At 47.3% G+C, this 23,897-nt stretch overlaps 1 protein-coding gene across 6 annotated transcripts; it reads right to left on the bottom strand.

Moving 5' to 3' along the window:
- Positions 1 to 5,099: 5,099 nt before the first annotated feature.
- On the bottom strand, positions 5,100 to 23,517 carry LOC133900478 (plant UBX domain-containing protein 11). 6 transcript variants are annotated; one of them, XM_062341633.1, is made up of 11 exons: positions 23,358 to 23,514; positions 22,831 to 23,029; positions 22,141 to 22,240; positions 21,608 to 21,660; positions 21,424 to 21,502; positions 18,977 to 19,042; positions 18,815 to 18,882; positions 18,051 to 18,257; positions 17,435 to 17,945; positions 6,360 to 6,617; positions 5,100 to 5,571 (listed from the first exon to the last, which is right to left on the bottom strand). In XM_062341633.1, exons 3-11 carry the CDS (start codon positions 22,238 to 22,240, stop codon positions 5,330 to 5,332), a joined length of 1,584 nt encoding a protein of 527 aa, XP_062197617.1. In that variant the 5' UTR covers positions 22,831 to 23,029; positions 23,358 to 23,514; the 3' UTR covers positions 5,100 to 5,329. The 6 variants fall into 6 exon arrangements, with proteins under 6 accessions (XP_062197617.1, XP_062197619.1, XP_062197616.1 ...); XM_062341635.1 differs by having other exon boundaries at positions 22,940 to 23,029; positions 23,358 to 23,513; XM_062341632.1 differs by lacking the exon at positions 23,358 to 23,514 and adding an exon at positions 23,116 to 23,260 and having other exon boundaries at positions 22,940 to 23,029.
- Positions 23,518 to 23,897: the final 380 nt, after the last annotated feature.

The following is a 23,897-nucleotide window of genomic DNA, read 5'->3' as shown; positions in this document are numbered from 1 at the left end:
GCCACTTGGCCAAATGAACAGCTCTTCCATTTGTGTAAAACACTCGCACGTGTATAAATCCTTGAATAAGTTCTTGAAGCCAGAATTTTTTGTCCAAATTGCATGCATCTGAATAGTCCAAATATACGTGGTTATTTATGGGTTGCTGTGAACCGATTGAGTCTCAAAGTGATCTAGGTCAAATGGGCAAGTTTAGCTAGCACAGATGAATTCGGGTAATAATGAGCCCAACAAGCTGAGCCATAGCTAATAAATCTGGCATGGAATTCATTCTAGCTGGTATAAAATTGTAATACAATATTTGTGCTCACTAATGTAAAATTTATTGGAGACATATGAGGTGAAAACCAACTAGTTATTGGAAACTTGTAAACTTTTTACTTTGAGCACCAAATCAACATGAAAGATCCCCCAAAAAAATTGAGTCGATGACTTGAAAAGAAAAACGATAGTGAATTAAACCAACGTGGACTTCAATCGATGGACCGTAGATTAAATGAAAATATGATGAACATGCAATAACTTCAGTAATGAATGATGCATTTGCTCTCTTGGAAGAAATAGAATTAATATTACGCGCAAATCCAGCTTGTCCCGTCTCTTCCTTCAGTCCTCTTTATTCAAGCTGATTACGAGCATTTCAGTATCAGCGTAATAGAATTTACAAGCTAACTAAGGGGCTCCCAAAGCCTGAGCAAGTTTCTTAACAATATAACATTTTTATAGTGAGTGAAAATCCAAGATCAGGTAATAATTCACCAGCAGTGTAAGATCAACGATTTTAGCATTGGGTCAATATGATTATGTTGATTAATGTTAAAATAGTCAATGAGACTAACTTGGTTTATTACTGTGTAAGGTTTAGTCTCACAAATGAAATGTGATAGACTTAAGGTTCCAAACACCTTAAAATGATAAACATCAAGGTGGTAGAGGAGCTTCATAAAGATAAGGACTTATTATTTAGAACAAGTGATCATGGTGTTTAGAGTATCACTTGCATAAATAGATATGTTTGTTTTCTTTGGTCATACTACTATACAAAGAGGGGTTGGGTTAAGTAGCTTTATTTAGTGTCTTTAGGCTATTTACCTAAAGGTGATGCACACAAGGCTTGGATAGCTCTAATAGACCAAAGGTATACCCAAGGCATCAAAGAACCGAAGTAAGGGCAAAGAGAGAAATGTATTGGACATGTCCCATGAATTTGGATTTGATCATACGGGTTTAAACTCAAGGTTTCAGTGAAGATATTTAGATCACTTCAAAAGCTTTCGATAGAGTCTAGGATCAATGAAAACTAGACTTTGGATTGAAAAGTTATGGCCAAAAATGGATTGACGTTTTTGCTGAAAAAAAATGGTTCAGTGGGCAAAATGATCTAGTGGTTTTATAATTTTTTTCAAAGGAGATTCAGCTCAAGTGGTCAATAGGAGATGTGTAGATGTCCTCTCAATCTTTCTGTTCAAACTAAGATCATCAAAATCAGAGTCCAAAACAAAAAAATTATGGCCAAAATACAGGGGGTCACCAGACAGTCCAGTGGTCACTGAACCAATTTGGCTGAGAAGGCCATTTTAGAACGTTCCAATGTCTCCTACTCACCTGATGGTCTGGTGGGTTCACCTGTCTATCCGATGCTCCCGTTTTATAGCTTCACGAATAGTTCTTGCTCTCCACCAATGACTAGTTCTTGGGGTTGGCCCTATATAAACTCCTCTATCGGGCCATTTTGAGGTGATCTCATCCTTGTAAATCTTACACACATATTGAAGAGGTTGAAGAGCACTTTGGTGATAATATTGAGATCAAAGAAATTAGAACAAGATTAAGGATATGATTAATTCTAGTTTAGACCAAGTGTGCATCTAGATAGGTGATGTCTAATAGCTAGAGCCACGGAGTTATCCGACCATCAATACGTAGAATGGGTTATCATAGACAGATTTTAAACCCTATCACATGCAAAAGTGCCTGTGATATAGAGCTTATTATAGATAGTTACAACTTTGTATGTGACAAAGCTACACGCAGACGGATCTAAATGAGACTTGCGTTTGTAATATAGCTAAACATATGTTAGTTTTGAGATACACAGAGACATGTTTTTTTGAAAACTTGTCTATGCGTATTAAGGGTCATAGATGGGTTTTTTTTTGAAAAATCGTATGTGTGACTCTTTCCCCCTGAGAAACCATTTTGCTTCCTGACTGCCCTTATAATATGGCATATATGACACATAAATATATATCACACAAATAAGAACATCACATGCACGTATATATATATATATATATATAGAATATCGTACAGATATATACCACATAAAACACAAATATATAATATATAAAAACACATTGGTCTATACACAATATCAACAGCACACATTGTTCAAAACCTAAGCCTATACACAATCTCTAATTATATCATCTGATCTTCAATGATTGAGTTTCAACAGCACGCCTGTATTTCATCACAATCTCAGCAAAAGTATTGTCTTCATACATCATCTCGTTGTCATACTAATCATGCTCTATCTTAACTAACTCAGTCATACGACAGAACCAAACTATATTTCTTTCAAATCTCTTGCTCTTGTTAAGTAAGAGATGATGGTTCAAATCAGTCTTGCAGTTCATGAAAATATCTCTATTGTGACAAACACCAATAGAGAAATTTCTATCATGAATAAAACATAATAGAACATGATTTACAGCATAAACGAAGAACACATGTTCTACAAGACCAAAATCGACACCAAGCATTTGACCGTGGAAGCAGCCATAGGAACAACCCCATCCTCCCAGCGCTTGATAGTAGTGAACAAAGACATATTCTTATACAAAATTACACTCAATATACACAGGTCGAATCAACCCCTAACAAAATTGCAATGCAAACCCTACTCACCTCAGTGCATGGAAGGGGATTTGGATCTCGAACCTCCCTTTGATGTCAATGAGAAGATCGATTGAGATGAACTTCTCGTCGCTTTAGTGAGGGAGACGAGCGGCTTGTGTCTATGGGGGTAGTGGGAAGCGGAGAGAGGGGATCAAATTTAAACAGTACCTAGGTCTTTAACTACAAACGGCTTTTTAGAAAATCCATCTGTATCTATCATACAGATACAGATAGATCTTACAAGAAACCATCTATGATAATATCAAAGATGGGTATTTTCTAAACTATGTCTGTATTTGTATGATAGAAACAGACAGATTTGTAAAAATCGTCTGTAAGTTCTGACACACCTAAACGGAGGTTATATTATATACACGTCTATCTTAACAACCGTCTGTAAGTATTTTATCAATGACGTATCCTAAGAAATCATATGTGACACTCCATCTGTTTTCATTGATTTTGTGGTAGTGTGTAGAGCTTGACCGTTGTGAGAGGCTCCAATATGGATTAGCGAGGGGTGAGCAGCAACTCAGTGAAACAACGGGAAAAAGTCGGCATGCCGAGTTTGCGTTTTCTAACTCATTTGCATTCCTCAATTATTTAAATTTTACCTTTACCTTTTCTACAATTATCATATGTAGGTCGTAGGATTTGAACCTAGGATATAAAACTTTGTTAGCCATACTAGATACACCTAGAAGCACGTAGATAGAAATTAATTTAGATTTATCTGGTTGAATTGAGCTGAATAATTTTAGAAATCCCTAATTCAACACCCTCACCCTGCGCTTATGGGCGTCACCAGTCCTTACGAGGTGTAGTCACTGCTCGGAGATAAAACTGGCCTGAATCTTTCAGGACTTCAAATTTTGCTTCAATTCAACAAGATAGTTTTAATATCGGAAACCATGGTCTGGGATATGAATTGAACAACATGTCAATTCCAAAGACAAGAAAAAAGCACGGAGTGTGTGGTTGGCAACTAAGGCACTTTTTCTCCAATGGCTAATTAAAAAGTCGAAAATCTCGCGTGGAAGGAATATCTTGATTTGGAGTATGTCAAACTGCATTTTCTTCCCTCTGTTTTCCCCCAAAAAAAAAACAAATGTGATTGAATAAATCTCATTAGGAACTTCTTTGAATTCTTGGTAACCAAACTTTTGGTAACTATGTATATATTTTTCCTTGTCCGGGATAGGATCAAGTGTACGTGCTCAAATTTTTTCAAAAAAAGTAGTCCAAGAATCAAACAGAAAGATTGACTACCTATACCAATACAAGCTATCCATTTGATGCTTTATCTTCCAACAAGACAGCATAATGCCTAAAATATAAATATTTAGCTCATACTTACTACATTAGCATCGCTCAGAATTACGCTTCTGCATGCGTGCAACCGCAGTTGCCTGTAAGTCCAGACTTATGAAAATTCTTAGTGAGAAGAGGTGATGCCGATGGCACGGGAGATTTTGATTTTCAGTAGGATAGTAGGAACCCAGATAACAAGCGCTAGATTGGGTCTGAACGATCCGAATCTGAGGGTTGATAATTGAAGGATTACACACTTAGTTCGCACATGGAAGGGCACGAGTTCAATCTTGAACAATTTAGAGGTCTTCTATATGCAAATGGTTCACAAAATAGGTTCCTCAGAGCAGGGAAGAATTCTTCAAGGCGTCATACTATTTTTCACCGAGGCGGTGGCTGGAAAAGTGACAACATCACGTCTCGTGGTCATATGTCTAGAACAAGAAGGTATCGAAACTCGTCTTTCTCGCAACGCCGAGAATTTTAGACGTGTCAGAGCTGACTATTGCCTAGCGGTTAGCAACACTTTTCCGATAGCAGCCCTACTCTTATGATGGGGAGGATTTTTTTTTATATCACATAGAAATAACTGAATCCAAAAAAAATAACTTCGAATTGGGAGGACTATTCACAAGTCTGTCCAAATTGAGGGGCTACGGCCTGGTGGAACGAAGTTTTCTTCTGGTCAACTCTCCGCCATGTCAAGAACAGGTTTGACCTACCTGTTCATTTATTTATCCGTTATAAAAGAGTCATGTACCAAAGTTCTCTATCATGCGTATGGGCTAGGCCAAATACCTTTTAAGAAAATTTTGATTCCCAATGTCTAACTAGATCCACATCATCTATATGTCCACGCTTGCTGCCAAATAGTAGAATGGAGAAAATAGTAAAATCAGACAGTTTAGATTTAATTTCCACGGCTATCAATACAACGAAGTACGTCGATTCAGCAACAGTAACATCGTAGAACTATCACCAACGTATACTTTCTGGTGATGCGGTTTCAGCAATCAGTTTAACCTCCAAGACTATTCGAAACATTTTTTATTTCCCTGTCGTGTGTTTCAGGTATCTCTCACTTGACTCTACTACCGTGTTGTCTCCGCAGCACTATTTATTTCCTGTCGTCGCCTCCAAACTCGGTCGAGTTCCCATTCCAGAAAACATTTTTATCGTCGGATGGACCATGGTCATCCCTCCCCAGAGTGTGGACATTGGCACCGAACGGTCTGGACCGCCTTCGCAGTGAATTTCCAGAGCTCTCACCATCTGCTTGTTGGCTCCTGTTATCAGGGAGCGTCCGATGTTCAGAAGCTGTCTCCGTTCCAGGACGATTCCATTGACCAGAGCTTGGCCCTGTTTCAAGGAGACAATTGCACTGATCAGAAATCACAGGACTAAAAATTATCCCAGACCAAATAGAAGAACAATTAACATCCGTGGTAGTTATGGGCCTTGGGCCCAGCAACAGCAGCTGCGAGGCTGCCGCGCGACAAAGCGGCAGCAGCAACAACAGAATACGAGAAGCACCAGGGGAGAGAAATTAGTTAGTGAAGCAATAAGTTAGATTGAGTTTGTTATCCAGGTTAGCCTTATCTGTTATTCCCTCCGTTCAAGAATGAAAGGCGTATTTTGTTTTGAAAAAATCATCAAAAGTAAACTTTAACCATTAATTTCTCTTATAATATATTGTCAATTGCTATAATCAATATCATATTAAAAGTACTTAGAAATACAAACCTATTGAAACAAAGTTTGTATATTAAACATGCATATAATTTAACTAATTGTCGGTCAAAACTCATGAAGTTTGACATTTTTTAAACAAAATACACATTCTTAAACGGAGGGAGTTTGTTAGTAGCCAGCACTATATAATGTGCCACGGCTCTTCAATTAAAGGCAAGCAAGAAATAAACAAGTCTTGGCATGATCAGAGTCTCCTGCCGCAGGGACAAGCCCTCCTGTTAGTGACAAGAGCGATCTCGCCATTATCCCGTTCCCCCGGCTGTTCAGAGCCTCCTGGTTCCGTCTGGAACAAGTCCAGCAAGCTTGGAGGGCGAATCTGCCTCCATCCCGGTCTTCATATCGCATATCAGCAGTAGACATTATTATTGAGAACAGTATGAAATAATAAAACATACTCTGCTGCTGCAGGCCTCCATTTGCCTGTTGCTCCGGATTTGATGAAGTGGGGTTTCCAGTTAAATAGGAGAGAGGATTCACGTATGAGAGGACTGTTCTCAAATAACCAAAATATCCCCCACCATCTGAATTGCCATCCACATTATAAGATGGTGATGACGATTGGCGCCTCGACACCTGAACAGGCTGACGATGTGGAACAACAATCATAGCCTGACGATTTTGAATACCCAGCTCACACAGCATGGCGTCCATATCTGAACAACAATTTGATGATCAATTTGGCAGTTCTGTCTAAAGATAAAAATATAAAATACAATGGATAAATCACAAATTCAGGAAATGTTCTAGGCAATGATTATGATGTAAAAGCAAACTAGAGAAGCAAAAAAAAAAGGTAGGTGTGTTTGAAATGCACTTCAGCACTCTTGGCACAATGTACCATACTTGAAACACCACATTCAAATTGTCTGATAATCAGATAAATGTAGTGGCAGTAAAAAAAATCAAATTGACATCGTTATAGCAAATGAAGTTGACTAAAAGAGGGTGTGTTTCCATTGAGATTCTCTCAAAAAAATCGAAATCGGTTTCCAAGTTTACTTATTTAGTTATTTGGAGCAATGGTTGGAATTAACTCAAGAATTTGTCACAAGTTGATAATTCTTACTGGGTGTTGTGGCTTGGGGACTTGGAGAGATGGTGCAGGAAGGAACAGTGCTCAATGGGAGGCGTCTCCCCGGATATATGGTTGCTAGGGTGCTCAACGCCGGTAATTGGAACTCAACTTCTTGCTTAATCCCACCTAATGACAATCTACTGCCTTTATAGATCAGACCTTACTTCACCTTCTTGGCCGATCCTATCCACTTTGACGCGCCTTTGTTTCCTTCCCGCGATGCCTATAGGTTCAGCCCCACATAACATATCTCCCCCAGCTCGTCTTCAAGCTGAAATGAAGGGTAGCACTGCTGGAATTGGTTCAGATCTTCCCACGACGCAGCTGAGGCCGGTTGACTGCGCCATTGCAGAAGCACTTCCCGAATGCCCCAGCCAAGCCGGACCTTTAACGCACGCTCTGGTTCTTGAATGACGGAACCGTTGTGCACCGGCGGAAGGGCCGGAGGTGTAGATGGTGGGGCACCAACAAATTTCTTCAGGAGACTGACGTGGAACACGTCGTTGAGGTGGGCACGCAGAGGAAGCTTGAGCCAGAATGCTGCTGGGTTGATATTGGGGGAAAATAGATCAGCCTGAAGATAATGGTTGACGATCGCTATCAAAGGTCCCTCCAGAGCCTTCGGCCTCCGGACTCAGCAGAAGGCCTTATCCCTAGAGGCTGCGAACCCCTTCGGGCCACCTCCCCGGCACGTACGTGGCCTTCCGAAGGCTCGAAGATATAGCAAGTCCATCCAGAGCCTTCGATCTCTGAATTCAGCAGGAGGCCTTGTCCCCGGAGGCTACGGACCCCTTCGAGCCACCCCTTCGGTGTCCATGCGGCCCTCCGAAGCCTAAAGACGCAGCCGGCCTCCGAAGATAATATTAGGGAAGAAAGGACATCCCCTACAACTGACCTGACGCGAGGTGACGGCAATTAATACCGGTGCAAGTGGTGCTTATCCTGACACCCCAGCACGATGCAAGTCGTCCTGACACCCCCTGCAGAGTGGCATCGGGCCATAATTGGCAACCGGCTCACCCCTCAGGGGCAGTCACAAAAATAGTTACCACGATAGATATTTATCTTCTATGAAGGGTAAAAGGTAGTTATCCAGGATAAGGCTCAGTAATTCGATCAGGTCCTAGATACTTGTACATCGTGATAACTTGTACACTAAACTACATACTACCTTATAAATAGGGGGTCGTGGTTACCTGGAAGAGGGAGGAAAGGAGCCTGCTTAACACAGCACAGAAGAGCGTAATCACAAGTCTTCATGTGATACTCCCACTATTCCGGTCCATATCTTTACTATCAATACATTCGTTGTATTCCTTACTCTCAAACTTCGTCTCCAATCTTGAGTCTCCTCCTTAGAAGAAACTCTCGCCGTACTTGCTGGGACAAGACGAACTTTTGTTCCAACAATGACGCCGTCTTTGGGGACCGAACACAGAAGTACCAAAGAGAAGTAGGAATCCACCAGAAAAACCACCAACGCGCTAGCCGCCATATCCACCATTACAACCATGCAACCATATATGTGACTGTCTCAGCCGTGCACATCATGTATACCCTCTAGCCCCACTGCCATATGGAACGGCATTCCTCTGGTCTTGACCAACCAAGAACCTTGGGTCGGTACGGAAACTCCAGACGGCATGAAGCCCCTCCAGCCTCTACACGGTGAAGACCTCACTGCACCAGAAGAGGTCGCGGCCGAGGTCGTAGCCAAGCAGGCCGCTTTCCAATGGTTCTAGGCGGTCGAAACCCGAAATGTTCCCGCTTGGACTTGGTCCCAAGGTATCTCCTTCGACAGCACCAAGGATGCCCCGGGCGAGCCAAAACCTTCGACAGCACCTGGGGCGCCCCTCCGGCAAAATAAGGTTCCAAAGAGACGCAATGCTCCAAAGTGCGCAGACCTCGCCAGCGCCTCCGACACAGCTCTCGTGACGCCAACCGCATGCGGGGAACCCCGAGCCCACCTCGTCCAGGGAGGCGCAATCGGAGCCACTCCGACTCTAAAAACCGGTTCACCAGACGACCCCGATGGTCTCCCCAAAGGAAAGGAGGCCCTGGGCGGATTACCTCCGGAGCCAGGCAACGGCTAAGCGCTGAGGGAGTCGAGGACCACCTCTCCAGACTAGCCTTCGGCTCCACCTCCGACAAACGCCGTCGCCAGGCTCCAAGCAGATTACCTCCAGAGCCGGGCAACAGCTAAGGGTCGAAGGGATCGAGGACCATCTCTCCCAGCTTAGCCATAAGCTTTGAGGCCTTCAAGCCTCATAATAGAGGCCTTATTCTGGCAAAGGTACGCCCACTATTACCTATATATAGTTTACTTAGCTGATCAATCTTTCATACAGTACGATAAAAAATATATTGGAGGCCTCCAACCTTACTGCTAGAAGTTTTTTCAACAGATAGCCATTAAGTAGAAATGGTAAATCTAGATTGTCCCTGTTTAGCAGTAAACAGTAGAACTTAAGTTACATCTTCATTTGACATGAGTTATGAATAGTCGTTTGACCTAGTTATTCTTATACTGCAATTAGCTGCTTATTGCCAACAGTAGACTGCAAAACTTAACTAGTACGTAACCATGCAAAACCCACACCCGCAGTTGCGTCGCATGCCTAGGTCACCCATGTTAGTCGCTGAATTCTTACTCTTGGTAGTAGCTGAATTCTTACTCTCATCGAGAGAGGATGACACTAGGAGTTGGGGCAATTTTTCCTTTATTTCTCACACAAATGCCATACCAACCTGAGGGGTTGGGGATACATATTTATAGGCCCATGGCCAGCCAAGCATATGCCAAGATGCTAGTCTAAGATGCTGTCCTAGATGCTGTCCTCTAGTCTAAGATGCTAGTCTAAGATGCTAGTCCTAGATGCTGTCCTAGATGCTGTCCTAGTGTCTTAGATGCTGTCCTAAAGCATATGGGCAGCAAGACCACCATGTGGCAGCCCCACAAAGACCATGCAGCAGCCCCACAAAGACCATGTGCTGCACAAGGACTTATCCCATCATTCTCCCCCTAAGTCTTGTGCGTCGTCTTGTGGGAAGATTGAACCATCCCGGTCCTGGAGCAGAGCTCAAGGAACTTGAGCCTCCCAAGAGGCTTGGTGAGCAGGTCCGCAAGCTGATCCTTGGTGTTGATGTAGCTCGCCTTGATGCTCCCTTCCTCCAAACAGCCTCGGATGAAGTGGTACCTCACCCGGATGTGCTTGCTCCGTTCATGGAAAACGGGGTTCTTTGCCAGGGCTAGAGCGGACTTGTTGTCCACCCTGAGCTCCACCGCTCTAGTGTCTCTGCCGAGGAGATCACCAAGCAGTCGAGCGAGCCAGAGCGCCTGAGTCGAAGCGGTGGAGGCCGCTATGTACTCGGCCTCGCAGCTGGACAGGGCCACCACCTGCTGCTTGACCGACTGCCAGCTAACGAGGCACTTGCCGAGGAAGAAGAGGATCCCGCTCGTGCTCTTGCTGGTGTCGATGTCGCCGGCGTGGTCGCTGTCGCTGTACCCGACGAAGTGTGCCGCCCCAGGGCACCTAGGGTAGTAGAGGCCGTGGTCGAGAGTCCCCGCAACGTAGCGGATGATCCTCTTCACAGCCTGCTGGTGCTCCGTCGTCGGTCGCTGCATGAACCGACTAACGTAGCCGACGGAGAATGCCAAGTCCGGCCGTGTGTGGGCGAGGTAGCGAAGGCTCCCCACAAGACGCCGGTACTGCGTAGCGTCCACCTCCTCCGTCGTGCTGTCGCGGCTCAGCTTCAGCCTCTCCTCCATCGGAGTGAGAGCTGGGTTGCAGTCGGTGAGCCCAGCTAGCTCAACGACGCGCTTGGCGTAGGCGGTCTGTCGAAGCGTGATCCCGGAGTCATCCTGGTGCACCTCGATCCCCAGGTAGAAGGAGAGAGGTCCCAGGTCACTCATCTGGAAGGTGGCCTTCATCTCTTCCTTGAATGCCGCCACCTCCGCATCCTTGGTGCCGGTGATCACCAAGTCGTCGACGTAGACACCCACCAGCAGAGCAGTTCCTCCACTGCCCCGTCGGTAGATGGCCGCCTCGTGCAGGCTTTGCTCGAAGCCCATCCCTTTTAGCGTGGAATCCAACTTGGCATTCCACGCCCTCGGTGCCTGCCGCAAGCCATAGAGGGCCTTGCGCAGGCGGAGCACCTTGCCCTCCTTGCCGGGGATCGTAAATCCCGGCGGCTGGTGCACGTAGACCTACTCCTTCAAGTCGTCGTTAAGGAACGCCGACTTGACGTCCATATGATGAACACGCCAGCCCTCCTGGGCAGCTAGCGCAAGGAGGAGTCGCACGGACTCCATCCGTGCCACGGGAGCGAAGGCGTCGTCGAAGTCGACCCCCTCCTGCTGCACGAAACCTCGTGCCACCAAGCGAGCCTTGTGCTTGACTATGGCGCCGGCTTCATCCCTCTTCAGCTTGAACACCCACTTAAGGGTGATCGCTCGGTGACCACGAGGGAGGTCAGCAAGCTCCCAGGTGCGGTTCTTCTCAACCGCATCCATCTCCAACTGCATCGCGGCGCGCCATGCCGCGTGTCTCTCGGCCTCTGCAAACGACCGAGGCTCGCCGTCGTCACACGCAAGGTGCAACTGCGCCTCCAGATCGTGAGGCACCAGTCCCGGCACCGGCTGGTCGCCGAGAAGGTTCTCCATCGTACGGTACCGCAACGGCTCGCCGTCGTGGTACGCGTCGATGCGCTCCTCGTCGTGAGAGAGCGGAGTAGCGAGCTCAACCGGGCTGTGCTCGACACGAGCTGGTGTTGGAGTAGACGTGCCCGGAGAGGTGCCTGTCGGTGCTGGAGTGCGTGGCGTTGCCGGCTGTGGTGGAGCCGGCGAAGAACTCATCGCAGCCGAGGTCCTGGCTGGAGAACGTGGTGCTGTCGAAGTAGCAGGCGCCGGGGTCGGTGGAGGCTCGGGGACTGGGGTAGACACGCTCGTCGAAGAAGAGCTGCCTACTCCCCCAGTTCCCTCGAAGTGGACGTACTCGACAGTGAAGTCGTCGTACGTCGGAGCCGATCTGTCGTCCATCGCCTTGTCCCACGCCCATCCTCGCCCTTCGTTGAACACAACGTCGCGCGCCGTGTGCACACGCTGTGTCTTCGGGTCGAGGATGCGGTAGGCCTTCGAGCCCTCCGCGTAGCCGATGAACACTCCCGGAGTGCTCCTGTCGTCGAGCTTGCTGATGTGGCCAAGCTCCTTGGCGAACGCGAGGCAGCCGAAGACCCGCAAGTGGGAGACCGCCGGCTTGCGCCCATGCCAAGCCTCGTACGGCGTCCTGCCGTCGAGCGCCTTGGTAGGCGAGCGGTTGAGGATGTAGACGGCCGTCACCACCGCTTCTCCCCAGAAGACAGCCGGCATCCCCCTCTGCTTGAGGAGGGCCCGAGCCATCCCCACAACCGTCTGGTTGCGCCGCTCGACGACGCCGTTCTGCTGCGGGCTGTACGGCGCAGAGTAGTGGCGCTGAATGCCCTTATCAGCGCAGTACGACGCGAATTCAGCCGCCGTGAATTCGCCGCCGTTGTCGGTGCGCAGCACGCGCAGCTTGTGGCCGCACTCCGCCTCCGCAGCAGCCTGCGCGCGCCTGATGGCGTCCGCAGCCTCTCCCTTGCTGCCGAGGACCATCACCCACATGTAGCGGGAGAGGTCGTCGACGAGCAGCAGGAAGTAGCGTCGTCCTCCCGGTGTGGCCGGTGTCACCGGGCCACACAAGTCCCCGTGCACAAGCTCGAGCCTCTCCTTGGCTCGGAAGCTCGCCCGCTGGGGAAAGGGGAGTCGCCTCTGCTTCGTCAACACGCAGACGTCGCAGAGCTGCTCCACATGGTCGAGGCACGGCAGGCCTCACACCATCTCTGCGGCACTGAGCCGCTTCAGGGCCTCGAAGTGAAGGTGCCCGAAGCGCTCGTGCCACTGCCACGTCTCGTCGTCCCGACGAGCGGCGAGACAGAGGGGTTGTGCCACCTGCACGTTAAGGACGTAGAGTCGATTTGTGCCTCTGGTTACCTTGGCAAGAAGGCGACGACGGCGATCCCAAATCCTCATGACTCCATCCTCAACAACCACGCGCGAACCGTTCTCATCCAGCTGTCCCAAGCTGATGATAGAGTTCCTCAACGCGGGAATGTAGTAGACTCCGGTGAGCAGCCTGTGCTCACCAGACACGGCGGTGAAGATGACGGAACCGACGCCCTTGATCTCCACGCCGGAGGCATCCCCAAATTTAACGGAGCCTCGGACGCTAGAGTCAAGCTCGGTGAAGAACTCCCATCGACCGGTCATGTGATGGGTGGCGCCGGTGTCGAGACACCACCCGTCAGTCTTGTCGTTGCCGGAGCCGTCGCGGAGGAGGGCGTGTGCTTTTGGCTCGTCAAGGTGGAGGAGAGCCGCTGCGGCCGGTGCCGCTGGAGGTAGCTCTATGCTCGCATGAGCCATGAACAGAGCCGGCTCCTCCTCCTCCGCCTGTGCGACGTGGGCCTGGCCGCGTCGTGGCTGACGACAGTCCTTGGCCCAATGGCCAAGCCGACCGCAGTTGCGGCAGGTGTCGTCTCGTGCCGGCTTGTGCTTGCCGGCGGCGCCGCCCTGGGCGCCTCCGCGGGCATCACCCTCGGCACGTCCTCGCGCCCCGGCCTGGGCGTCTCTGCGCGCCTTGCGCGGCTTGCCACGCTTGCGGCCGCCTGTCGTGGAAGAAGGCTCCCCCTTCCTCCGGTCACCCTGGCAGGCATCCCACTGTTCCCGAGTGAGAAGGAGCTTCCCGCCAGTGGTGATGGGCCCCGAGAGAGATTGTGGCTCATCGCTGTCGACGACCTTGAGGCGACCTATCGCCTCCTCGATCGACATCGTGGAGAGATCCAGCAGAGACTCGATCGAGCGAGCCATCTGCTTGTACTTCTCGGGGACGCAACGGAAGAGCTTTTCGACAGCTCTCTCCTCGCCGTAGGTGTCATCGCCGAACTGCACCATCTTCTGCAACAGAGTGTTGAGACGGAGAGCAAAGTCATCAACGTCCTCACCTGGCTTGAAGGTCAGGTTCTCCCACTCCTTGCGAAGTGCCTGCAGTGTGGACTTGCGGGCGCGGTCGCTGCCGATGCGTGCCGTAGCGATGGCGTCCCAAGCCTCCTTGGCAGTCCGCTTATTGGTAAGCGAGAACTGCATCTCGGACGGGACTGCTGCGATGAGGGCATCCAGCGCCCGTCGATCCTGGTCGTAGTCGACGTCGCCGTACCGGACTGCCTCCCACATGTGCCGCACCTGGAGCTTTACCCTCATCACCGCAGCCCACTCGACGTAGTTGGTCTTAGTGAGGGTAGGCCACCCACCGCCGGGGCCGACGTCCCTGACAACAGCCTGGAACCCGTGGTGACCACGGTACCGATCCGGGGAGAGAGAGCCACGCCGCCTGTAAAGGCCGCGCTCTCCATCGACCCGTCCGCCACCGTTGCCGAGCGCGCCTCCTCCAGGAGCGCCGCCGGCGTGCGCGCCTCCTCCAGGAGCGCCGCCGGCGCGTCCGCGCCTGTCTGGGCTGCCGCCCCGCTCGTGGGCGTGCGCCGCTGCCCACTGTGCCGCCCGCTCTCGCGCTGCCTCTGCCTCCGGCAGCTCGAGGTCCGCGTCGGCGCTGTCGTCAGCAGAAATGGAGCTGCCGGTGCTGCCGCGCAGAGCCTCGACCTCCGCTGCCGCCGCACACGCTGCAACTGCCGCCGCTCTGGCTGCTGCTAGCTCCGCCGCTGCTAGCCTCGACGCCCTTGCCGCCGCCGCAGCGGTCTCTGCCGCCGCTCGCTCGCGTTCCTCTGCCGCGGCAAGTTCGGCCTCCTGCCGACGCCGCGTGCTCGAGGCGACCGAGCGCTGAGACTGCCCTGCGGACATGACGCGCTACTGGGGGAGGGCTGCTGCGTGGGGAGAGGGCTGCTTCAGACGAGCTACTGCTGCTCTGCGCAGAGGGAGAGGGGTGAGCAGGAGCAACCGGGGCTGCTGCTGCTCTTAGCTGGGGCTGCTGCGAGGCTGAGGGGGGAGATGAGCAGGAGATGCTCAGGCTACAGGATAAACAGGCTCTGATACCACTTGTTAGTCGCTGAATTCTTACTCTTTGTAGTAGCTGAATTCTTACTCTCATCGAGAGAGGATGACACTAGGAGTTGGGGCAATTTTTCCTTTATTTCTCACACAAATGCCATACCAACCTGAGGGGTTGGAGATACATATTTATAGGCCCATGGCCAGCCAAGCATATGCCAAGATGCTAGTCTAAGATGCTAGTCTAAGATGCTGTCCTAGATGCTGTCCTCTAGTCTAAGATGCTAGTCTAAGATGCTAGTCTAAGATGCTGTCCTAGATGCTATCCTAGTGTCCTAGATGCTGTCCTAAAGCATATGGGCAGCAAGACCACCATGTGGCAGCCCCACAAAGACCATGCAGCAGCCCCACAAAGACCATGTGTGCACAAGGACTTATCCCATCAACCCAGAGGGCAGATTTTGTCAGAATGACCTGGAAGGCATTGCACAACCTCGGCAGTGTCGAAGTCACGGTTGCCGCCCTTGTTGCAAGTTAACCAAGTCGACAAACCGTGTCCACGACGACGTACCTTCCTCTCGTTCCATTCGCATGTACCACTGCTGGGCAACATCGACGAGATGGTACGATGCGAGCCAAACATTTTCTTTGATGACGCGCTGGCCGCGAAAAAATTGTTTGTAGCGATTGAGGAATGGAAGTGGATCTCCCTGGCCGTCGTACTTAGGAAAGTCCACCTTATGAAATCACGGCGGTCGCTCGTAACCACCGTTGTCGCATCCCCGAAAGCCACCATTGTCGCGGTCTCAGTAGCCGCCTTCGTCGCGCCTGCGATACCACTCGTCGACGCGGTCGAGGTAAGCACTGTCGTCGCAGCCACGGTTGCCGCCCTTGTTGCGTCCGCGGAAGCTGTCATTGTCGTGGGCGCGGTACGCCGTCATAACGGCCGCAGTGGCCGCCATCATGGCGATCACGGTAGCCGTCATTGTCGCGGAGTAGGCGAACGATGTTGTCACGACCGCGGAGCGCCTCATCGTGGTCGTGGTAGACGTCGTGCTACCGATTTGTACGCAACGTGTCGTCGTTCAAGGCGTGTACATCACGTTGCCGCTTAAGGCGACTGATGGCTAGGTGGTGAGCTCGTTGCTGTTGGTCAAAGTCGCAGAGGCATCCTTCAATGGAGTCCAGCTTAGCGAGTTTGTCCATGATCAGCGCTAAGGTTTGCCGTGTCTCTTCGGAAGCACTGTCTTGACTGCCGGTCATGGCATCGTTGGGCACAGGATCGTTGGAACTCGAACCTAATACCAAGATGTTGTGGCTTGGGGGCTTGGAGAGATGGCACAGGAAGTAAGAGTGCTCGATGAGAGGGCAAGGTCAATAACTTTGCCTCCCCGGAGCTATGGTTGCTAGGGTGCTCAGCACCGGTAATTGGAACTCAACTTCTTGCTTAATCCCACCGAATGACAATCTACTGCCTTTGTAGATCAGGCCTCATTTGTGATAAGGAAAGAGTAAACAAATATTTGTGAAAAGGCCTCATTTGTTATAGATCAGGCCTCATTTGTGGAAGGAAACTAACAAATATTTCCTAACAAATGATATTTATTTCCTAACAAACGGTATCTTCGCCTTCTTGGCCGATCCTATCCACTTTGACGCACCTCTGTTTCCTTCCCGCGACGCCTATAGGTTCGGCCCCACATAACAAAGGACTACTTAACAAGGTAACTCATAATCTGCTATCATTCCTAGATCTTACTTGATACCAGATATAAGGATAGCCTTAGATTAATTCGCATTTTACAAGTTGGACCGTAATTACATGATTGGAAATGTAATTAGATTTTGATTGATGTGTGATCCGATAAAGCATATTTTACCTCCATCATCCCTTTTCTAAATCCAATTCTGAATATTACAATTTCAATGAATAAATCATCTCAAAATCCAATCAATCAGAAGAAGTTATTTGCCACAAATCAAGATTCTGATAAAGTTGAACCACCTCATGGGTGCACATTGATGAAGGCTAAAAACACTACCTTGAAGAACACTGAACGAAATGTTATAAAACTAAGAAAAATGCATCTGATTAGTCTCTTGATGGGTTTTTGGATGATGACTACTTTTTGAACTAAATTTCTGAAATTCTAACAAAATATTTCCCATATCCAGACAGGCCCTTAACCTGCCACAAAACCAGCAAAGTCACCGGTTCACCAGTTGATCAGCCGATTTTGAAAACTATGCTTAGGAACAAGAAAAAATTATTTTTTTACCGATGCATTCACAAATATTCCTATCGAAAAAAATGGGCATACTGAATATCAACAAAATGATGTGAAGACAAATAATGTCTACCAGAAATAAATATTCCGTACCTTGTTCAGTGAATACTTTTTTTGGATAAATCATAGAGAGATCATACGAGCTGATCCCACTGCCTTTGTTTTCATCCACAATATTCTTCACTTTCCTTAAAACATCTTGTTTTGTCAGTTTGATCTCCAGTCTATTTCCACTGGGCATACGAACGCTAAGCTGAATATCATCTGACTTCACAGAATTTGAGGCCACTTCATCAGGGGTGCTAGAAGTTGTTGCCTTTTCTTGTTCCACAAGCAATTGGGAACAAACTTTTCTACTGGTGGCTGTACTAGGAGTTGTCTCTGAAGCAACTGCAGTGCAACTTCCATCCATTTTGTTCTTTCTTTTCGGTGATGGTGTACTGTCTTTTCCTTTTGGATTTTCGGAACTGGCCATATTTGAGCTCCTTGAGTTATCAGGCAAATCACATTTAACTTTGGTACGTGCTGAATCTAGCTCAACAGTTCTATCAACTGGGTCTGAATCTGATTTTGAGCCTTCATTTTCATTTATCTTAATAGGTTCCTGGTTCAGAAAAGAGCAATGTTTTATCACTTTGTAACGCACTGCATTGGGCAAAACCTCCATTGAATATAAAGATAATGGAACATGGACATGGAAAAAACTTACATGGGTGGTGCTTCTAGGAAGTTGTGAAACTAAATCAGTTGAATGAGAAAATTCGCTGGCTCCAGAAATGCCTGGTGATTGACTGGATGAAGCAGAAGGATTTCCTGAAGTAGACGAACCTCCTTGAGGCAAAGTAGTAGAAGCGGTATTCATAGACTCAGCACTTCTTGAAGCAAGCGATGCTGTCAACAAGGTTGCCGCTGTCTCCTACAACAATTCTGTATATGTTTACAAGAGCTCTATTGCTAGTCAAAAAGTTGGTAAACAGACTAACACAGTTCATATGGCACATAGTAACAAAATCAAAGAATTTTGTAAAGAGTCCCTAACATACTCATGGGTGAAAGGGTAAAGAAAATTCATGCACGTGTGCAATATTTTATTGCATGTATCATCAACAAAACCCACATCTTTCATCCTAAATTTTCATGGCATGTTTGGGCCCACCGAGCAATAGAACCAAAGTGATAAAACTGGATATTCATCGAAAATACAAGACCTCTTTCATGGAGCCCCACAAAGAAAGCAATTACAAAACTGGAAATTCGTGAGTGCAGATCCAGACTTCCAGTTGTGTGAGAGATTAAAACTACATGTCAAACAAGGACAGAAATTTATACTTGGATCAACTATCAACTGAGCAGCGCTGCTCAGTTGTTGGTTCAATATACAGGTTGAAAATTCCTAGAGATCCATGATCAGCATAGTGAAACATCTCTGGAACAGACAAGTAGTATAATATATGGGGTTCGTATTATACATACCTGCAGATGAAGGGCAGCCCAAGCTTTCTCAATACTTTCTTTCAGATCTTCAGAGCTGATATATCCCTCTGAGAATCGCGCTCATATTAGTACAATTCAAAAGTCATCACTTATGGAAAGACGGTCTTTTCTGCGGAAAGTTCTGATTTAGTATTGGCATACCATGATTCCATAGCATAACTCCATTCAGTCCAATTACGGATATACTTGGTACTGACTTCTGGGGATCTGATTGAAATATTTTAAGGACGAAACTGCATAAATTAACTAGAACACACATAATCTTAGAATGTCCTAGTGTCGCAAGAGGTTGGAGAAACTGCAAATCCTTAAAAATAGTTGCATTATAACTTAGCTGCAGGACCCACTCAATGGACAGTAATTCGTGCTTAAGTACAAAAATAGTTGCATTATAATATGCATCTCAACATACTGAACAATTATGTCAATCTATGACGGCAGCAAATCAGGTATGCTGAAACAAATTATAATTTGAACCGTGCATATGCAATGCAGGACATCCTGTTGACAACAAAAGAAAACATAGATAATCAGATAAATGGCTACATTTATTGTTAATCAAGATAGTGCACTAGAAAGAGCACAGTCCAATTCTCTATGTCGCACTAACAACCTTCATTATGAGAGTTCCAACTAGCTTCCCACATGATAATATCTTACCTTCATACTACTTTAAAAGATGGGTTGGTGGTTTGTAGGTTCTCTCATTTGCCTCCTCACCACTTTAAAAACATGAAGACAAAAAGTAGGAGAAAACCTAGAGAAAATTGATTCTTATATCCAACTTTCAAACAAATTATATCTCTTCCTAGATTTTAGGCAACAAACAACCTTTTCCTCCCACACCTTCCTGAAAGTTCTCTTTTAGTCCTCAACTAACCCCTACAAACTTGCATGTTACCTCCTAAGCAGCACCAATACGGATACGGGTATCGATATCGGACCGATACGGATACGGGGATACACCCTTTTTCCAGGAAACCCAATACGCTGATACGTTTTACTATTTAAAAAAACAGCAAATCTCTCCTGGCAATTCAACATCGCATCATGGTACTAGGCCCTTGGGGGGCACCGTGCCAGCAAAGTCTGCGGTGGCAGGGGCGGTTGCTGCGCGCCTCCGCTCAACACTCCTCCTGCCCCCTCTACAGCCATTGCCGGAATGTGACGGTGGTGAAGAGGGCACGAATGTGCACCGCACGAGTGCCCCTACTAACAGCATCTCCAACATTGCATCAGCACAACATCTCCTGGATGCAAATCAGAAGAGGGGGAAGGGGAAGAAAGGAGGAAACGGGGGAGGAGAGGAACTCACTGCCGGCGGAAGAGGATGTGACGATGAGATATGAGAGAGAAGCAGCAAATTCGGATCTTGATTGTATCTATCTCTCCGCTCCACCCTGTCGCAAAATGACACCTCACGCTTGCCACCTGTGCCCGTCTCAGACGCATCGATCGCCCATTGCTGGATTGCCACGTGCTAGCCCCTCTCTGAATCTGTTGGCAGTGAGTTCCCCTTCTGTGAATCTGAAGAGAGGGAAGGGGAAGGAGGAAAAGGGGGAGAAGAGGAAGAGGAACTCACAAATAGGTGCAGGAGGGTGTCGTTGGCTCGCCGCCAGCAGGTGGTGGAGGCCTAACGACCAGCGAGAGGGAGGCCGAAGGCGTGCAGGCGAGGGCGGCGGTTGGGAGCCTAGGAGATGCAGCTGGGAGTGGGAGCTTGGAAGGGCGGCGGTTGAGGGTTGCGGTTATACGGCTGGGAGTGGGAGACTAGGTCGGACCGTATCCTACAGATATCTTAGAAGTATCCTAGAGGTATCTGTAATTTCTTTATTTACTTTTTTACGGTTACTTTGAGGATACGTATCTGATATGGATACAACCCCTTCTGGAGGTATTGGTGTTTCATAGGTTATCTCTACAAACAAATCTTAGCAAAAATTCACATGTTATCTTTTCAAAATTCCAACAATAAACTCTCTTCTTATCCCATTTCTCGTAATATTTGAGAAATACGAATGCTATCATCTCTGTTGTCATGCAAGTATCCAACAAGTATCAGTATCAGATATAAGTATCTTCTCTGATACGTCAATTTTTGAAAGTATCCACACAACATAGTGTACCGTCACCTCCATGCCATGCATTATCAGCACGTTAGCCAAGGGGATATGCTCCTGGCACATCATGTCGAGTGTGAATCTAGAGCTGAGTTGCAGCAGGCCCGATTTGGCCATGTGTGATGTGTGCATGGTGTTATGGTGCTTTGTGGTTGAGCTGGGGGAATGACGCAGGCCCACCTAAGTAACACGGGTTCTATGCAGGCCAGAATGGAGCTCCCCATGTCGGGCATATGCTAAGTTAAATAATGTCCTTACAGTTCGAAAAAAATAATAATGTCTTTACAAGAGAAATTCATGAAGAAATAAATAAGCACATATCACGCTTAGAGAAAAGGGCTCACTGACTTTTATAGATAAAATCTTATAAAAAAAAGTAATAGTAGAGTATAAAATCAAGAGGGTGTTCATCTCTAACAAAGAAAATCCCCCACAAACATGAATGCGTTAAAAATAAACATAAAAGGATACAGATAGCTGAAAATTGTGATGCACCAACATTGCCTTGTTTTAGATGCAAAAAGACACATCTGCCTATCACTTCGACGACCTGAGAGCATAAACATACATAAATACATGAGCAACGTGGCAACTTCAATACCTAATAATAATAACAGAAATCAAACTTCTCTTAAGAAAAGTTGAAAGAACCTACATTTTCATCAACCAGTGTTGACTGTTCCAAACTGCTCGAAGCATCATCTTCACCTGAAATGGAACAAAGATATGATGTTCAATTAATAGGCTGGATTGACCACAATCCAATATGTCAATTAAAGAATTAGACAGGACAGTGTGTTGGATATTGTCCAGCAGGGCACTCTTTTTGTACAGAAAACTAATAAGGACGCAGGAGAAGGAAACTACCAGAGCATGACAACTTGAGCTTTGGCACAGATAACAATAATAATAAGAAAAAGTACCTTTGACCTCGTAGAACCTAACTAGTGAAAGGGCATCAAAGAGAAAAAAGGTCATACATGCCAATAACTTATGTTGCTAACAGGTTGCCTTGAATTGCAAGTACAATGGTGCATTGATCTAGATGTTGAATGGATATGGTAACTTTTCACCTCAGTTTCAATTAAAAATAATTAGGTGAGCATTTAATATCCACCAAACTTGAGAAAAACTCATATTGCTTAACGAGGTACACAACATAGCTAGAAGCAGTTGAAGTTGAATCACCTGATATGTAGACTACAAAGAGCTTTTTCTCCCTTCTTGACTGATTAATTGCATCAGGAATGGATCCTTTGTGCGTCAAGGAATTAATTGTTCTCTCCATCTGTACATTGAAAAAAGAAAAAGTGCATCATTACATGGATAATTTCATGGAACCACACACATATACCAACCAAGTACAGTTCATAAGGGAGAGCTGACTACATGAATTAGAAACAAGAAAGGGGATCTTCAGTAAGATATTGGCTCTTCTTGTTAGCCATGGCATAATTATTGAATTGTTTGCTGTAGAACCTGCTTTCTTTCTTTCCTTTCTATCATCATCATTAGAGTTGAAAACTTGAAATTCCGTTGCCACTTGAAAATTGTCACAAGTCATTCTGTGGAGTGGTATACAGGTTTGAAACTGAAACTGACATTTAAGTAAACTGGGACAGTTCAGTGGTACATGTTAAATCCTGCGATCCTTGGGTAGTATATAACCAATTTCCTAGTTTAGCTACGGATAGGTTTTTAGCAATTCAAATTGAACATGTTTCCACTCTGGAACACAAATGGAGAAGAAAGGGTTCCCCTCCTCGTTGAAGACAACCCAAGAAATCATATTAGGCGAACAAAGAACATGCTACTAGGCGAGAATTGGACCATATAATAGAAGCTTTAACAGAATTCAGAAACAAAAAAAAAACCTACGTTGTCAAGCAAAAAGAAAGCCAATCATAAGATCATTTCCACCACGAGGGCGTAGGAAAAGGCGCAGGTCGCAGGGAGCCCACCAAAACCTGGTAACTGATTCACTCACCAAGAACCCACAGCCCACTGCAGGTTACCGACGACAAATCCGCACAGTAATCTAATCCACGTACGGACGAGACGACCCGAGCCACAAGATCTGTCGAGAATCAGCACAAATTGACATGCCAAGAAAAATTTCTGGTCATCCATACCAAGAAAGAACCGGACGGGATCAGTACGAACCAAGAAAATTAGGGCTAGAAAGGCTGGTCGCCGCCAACTGGATGTAATTCCAAACAAAGATTTGTTCGCATCAAGCACAGTACGAACTTCTCCAGATAGTCTAACCCGCGTATAAGAAACCCGCGGCTAATCTTGCCGATGAGCGGACAGGAGGGGACCAAGAACCGGACGGCACCAACCGGCCAGGCCTGCCCGGGGTACTGAGAGCAAGCGTGGGAGTCAACCAGCAAGGGCAGGCTTACCACGAGAGGCCGATCCGGATCCCGAGACCGGGCGGAGGAGGAGAACGACGACGAGGGGAGCGGAGAAGCTGAGTAGGCGACGGGGATGGGGTGGGGGCGATTCCTGGATCGATGACGGAGGGGTTGAACGGGTAATGGTGGCTGTGGGTCGGATCAGATCAGGGCCCACAGGTTTGGTACAGAAATCCCTTCGCATGTCATTAGGTTTGGTCCTGATTCGAGTCGGATCTAGATCCGAATTGTATTTCACACTCACAGGTATCCTACCTTTGAGCAACGGGCAGACTACGTTAGTTAAAATAAAAAAAATTTACTATATCCATAGAAAATAATACTAGTAGTAAATCATAGACGGTTACCACTCGACGTGCAGTGCAGCGAAAGAAAAGTTAGAGTAGATTGATCCAACGTCCTGTGCGTCAAACTTCTCAAACAACTTATTAATCAGATCCGCGACCAGCCCCGCGCAAGTGGTCACACTCCTCGACCAATTCTGAGCAGATGGCCGTGCTCCTCGACCAACTCTGAATAGATGGTCGT

This window comes from Phragmites australis, chromosome 19 (genome assembly GCF_958298935.1).
Source record: "Phragmites australis chromosome 19, lpPhrAust1.1, whole genome shotgun sequence".
In the NCBI taxonomy this organism is placed as follows: Eukaryota; Viridiplantae; Streptophyta; class Magnoliopsida; order Poales; family Poaceae; genus Phragmites; species Phragmites australis.
The sequence above is the reverse complement of the archived record's forward strand: the minus strand, read 5'-3'. Positions and strand labels throughout refer to the sequence as shown.

Bases quoted from the DNA above. Each gene is read 5' to 3' on its own strand.
- LOC133900478 (XM_062341631.1), bottom strand. From the start codon at position 22,240: ATGGAGAGAACAATTAATTCCTTGACGCACAAAGGATCCATTCCTGAT. The intron at 21,661-22,140 runs GTGATTCAACTT...GTTCCATTTCAG, and splicing joins CTTTGTAGTCTACATATCAG to GTGAAGATGATGCTTCGAGC. The intron at 19,043-21,423 runs GTATCCTTTTAT...TATTTCAATCAG, and splicing joins ATCACAATTTTCAGCTATCT to ATCCCCAGAAGTCAGTACCA.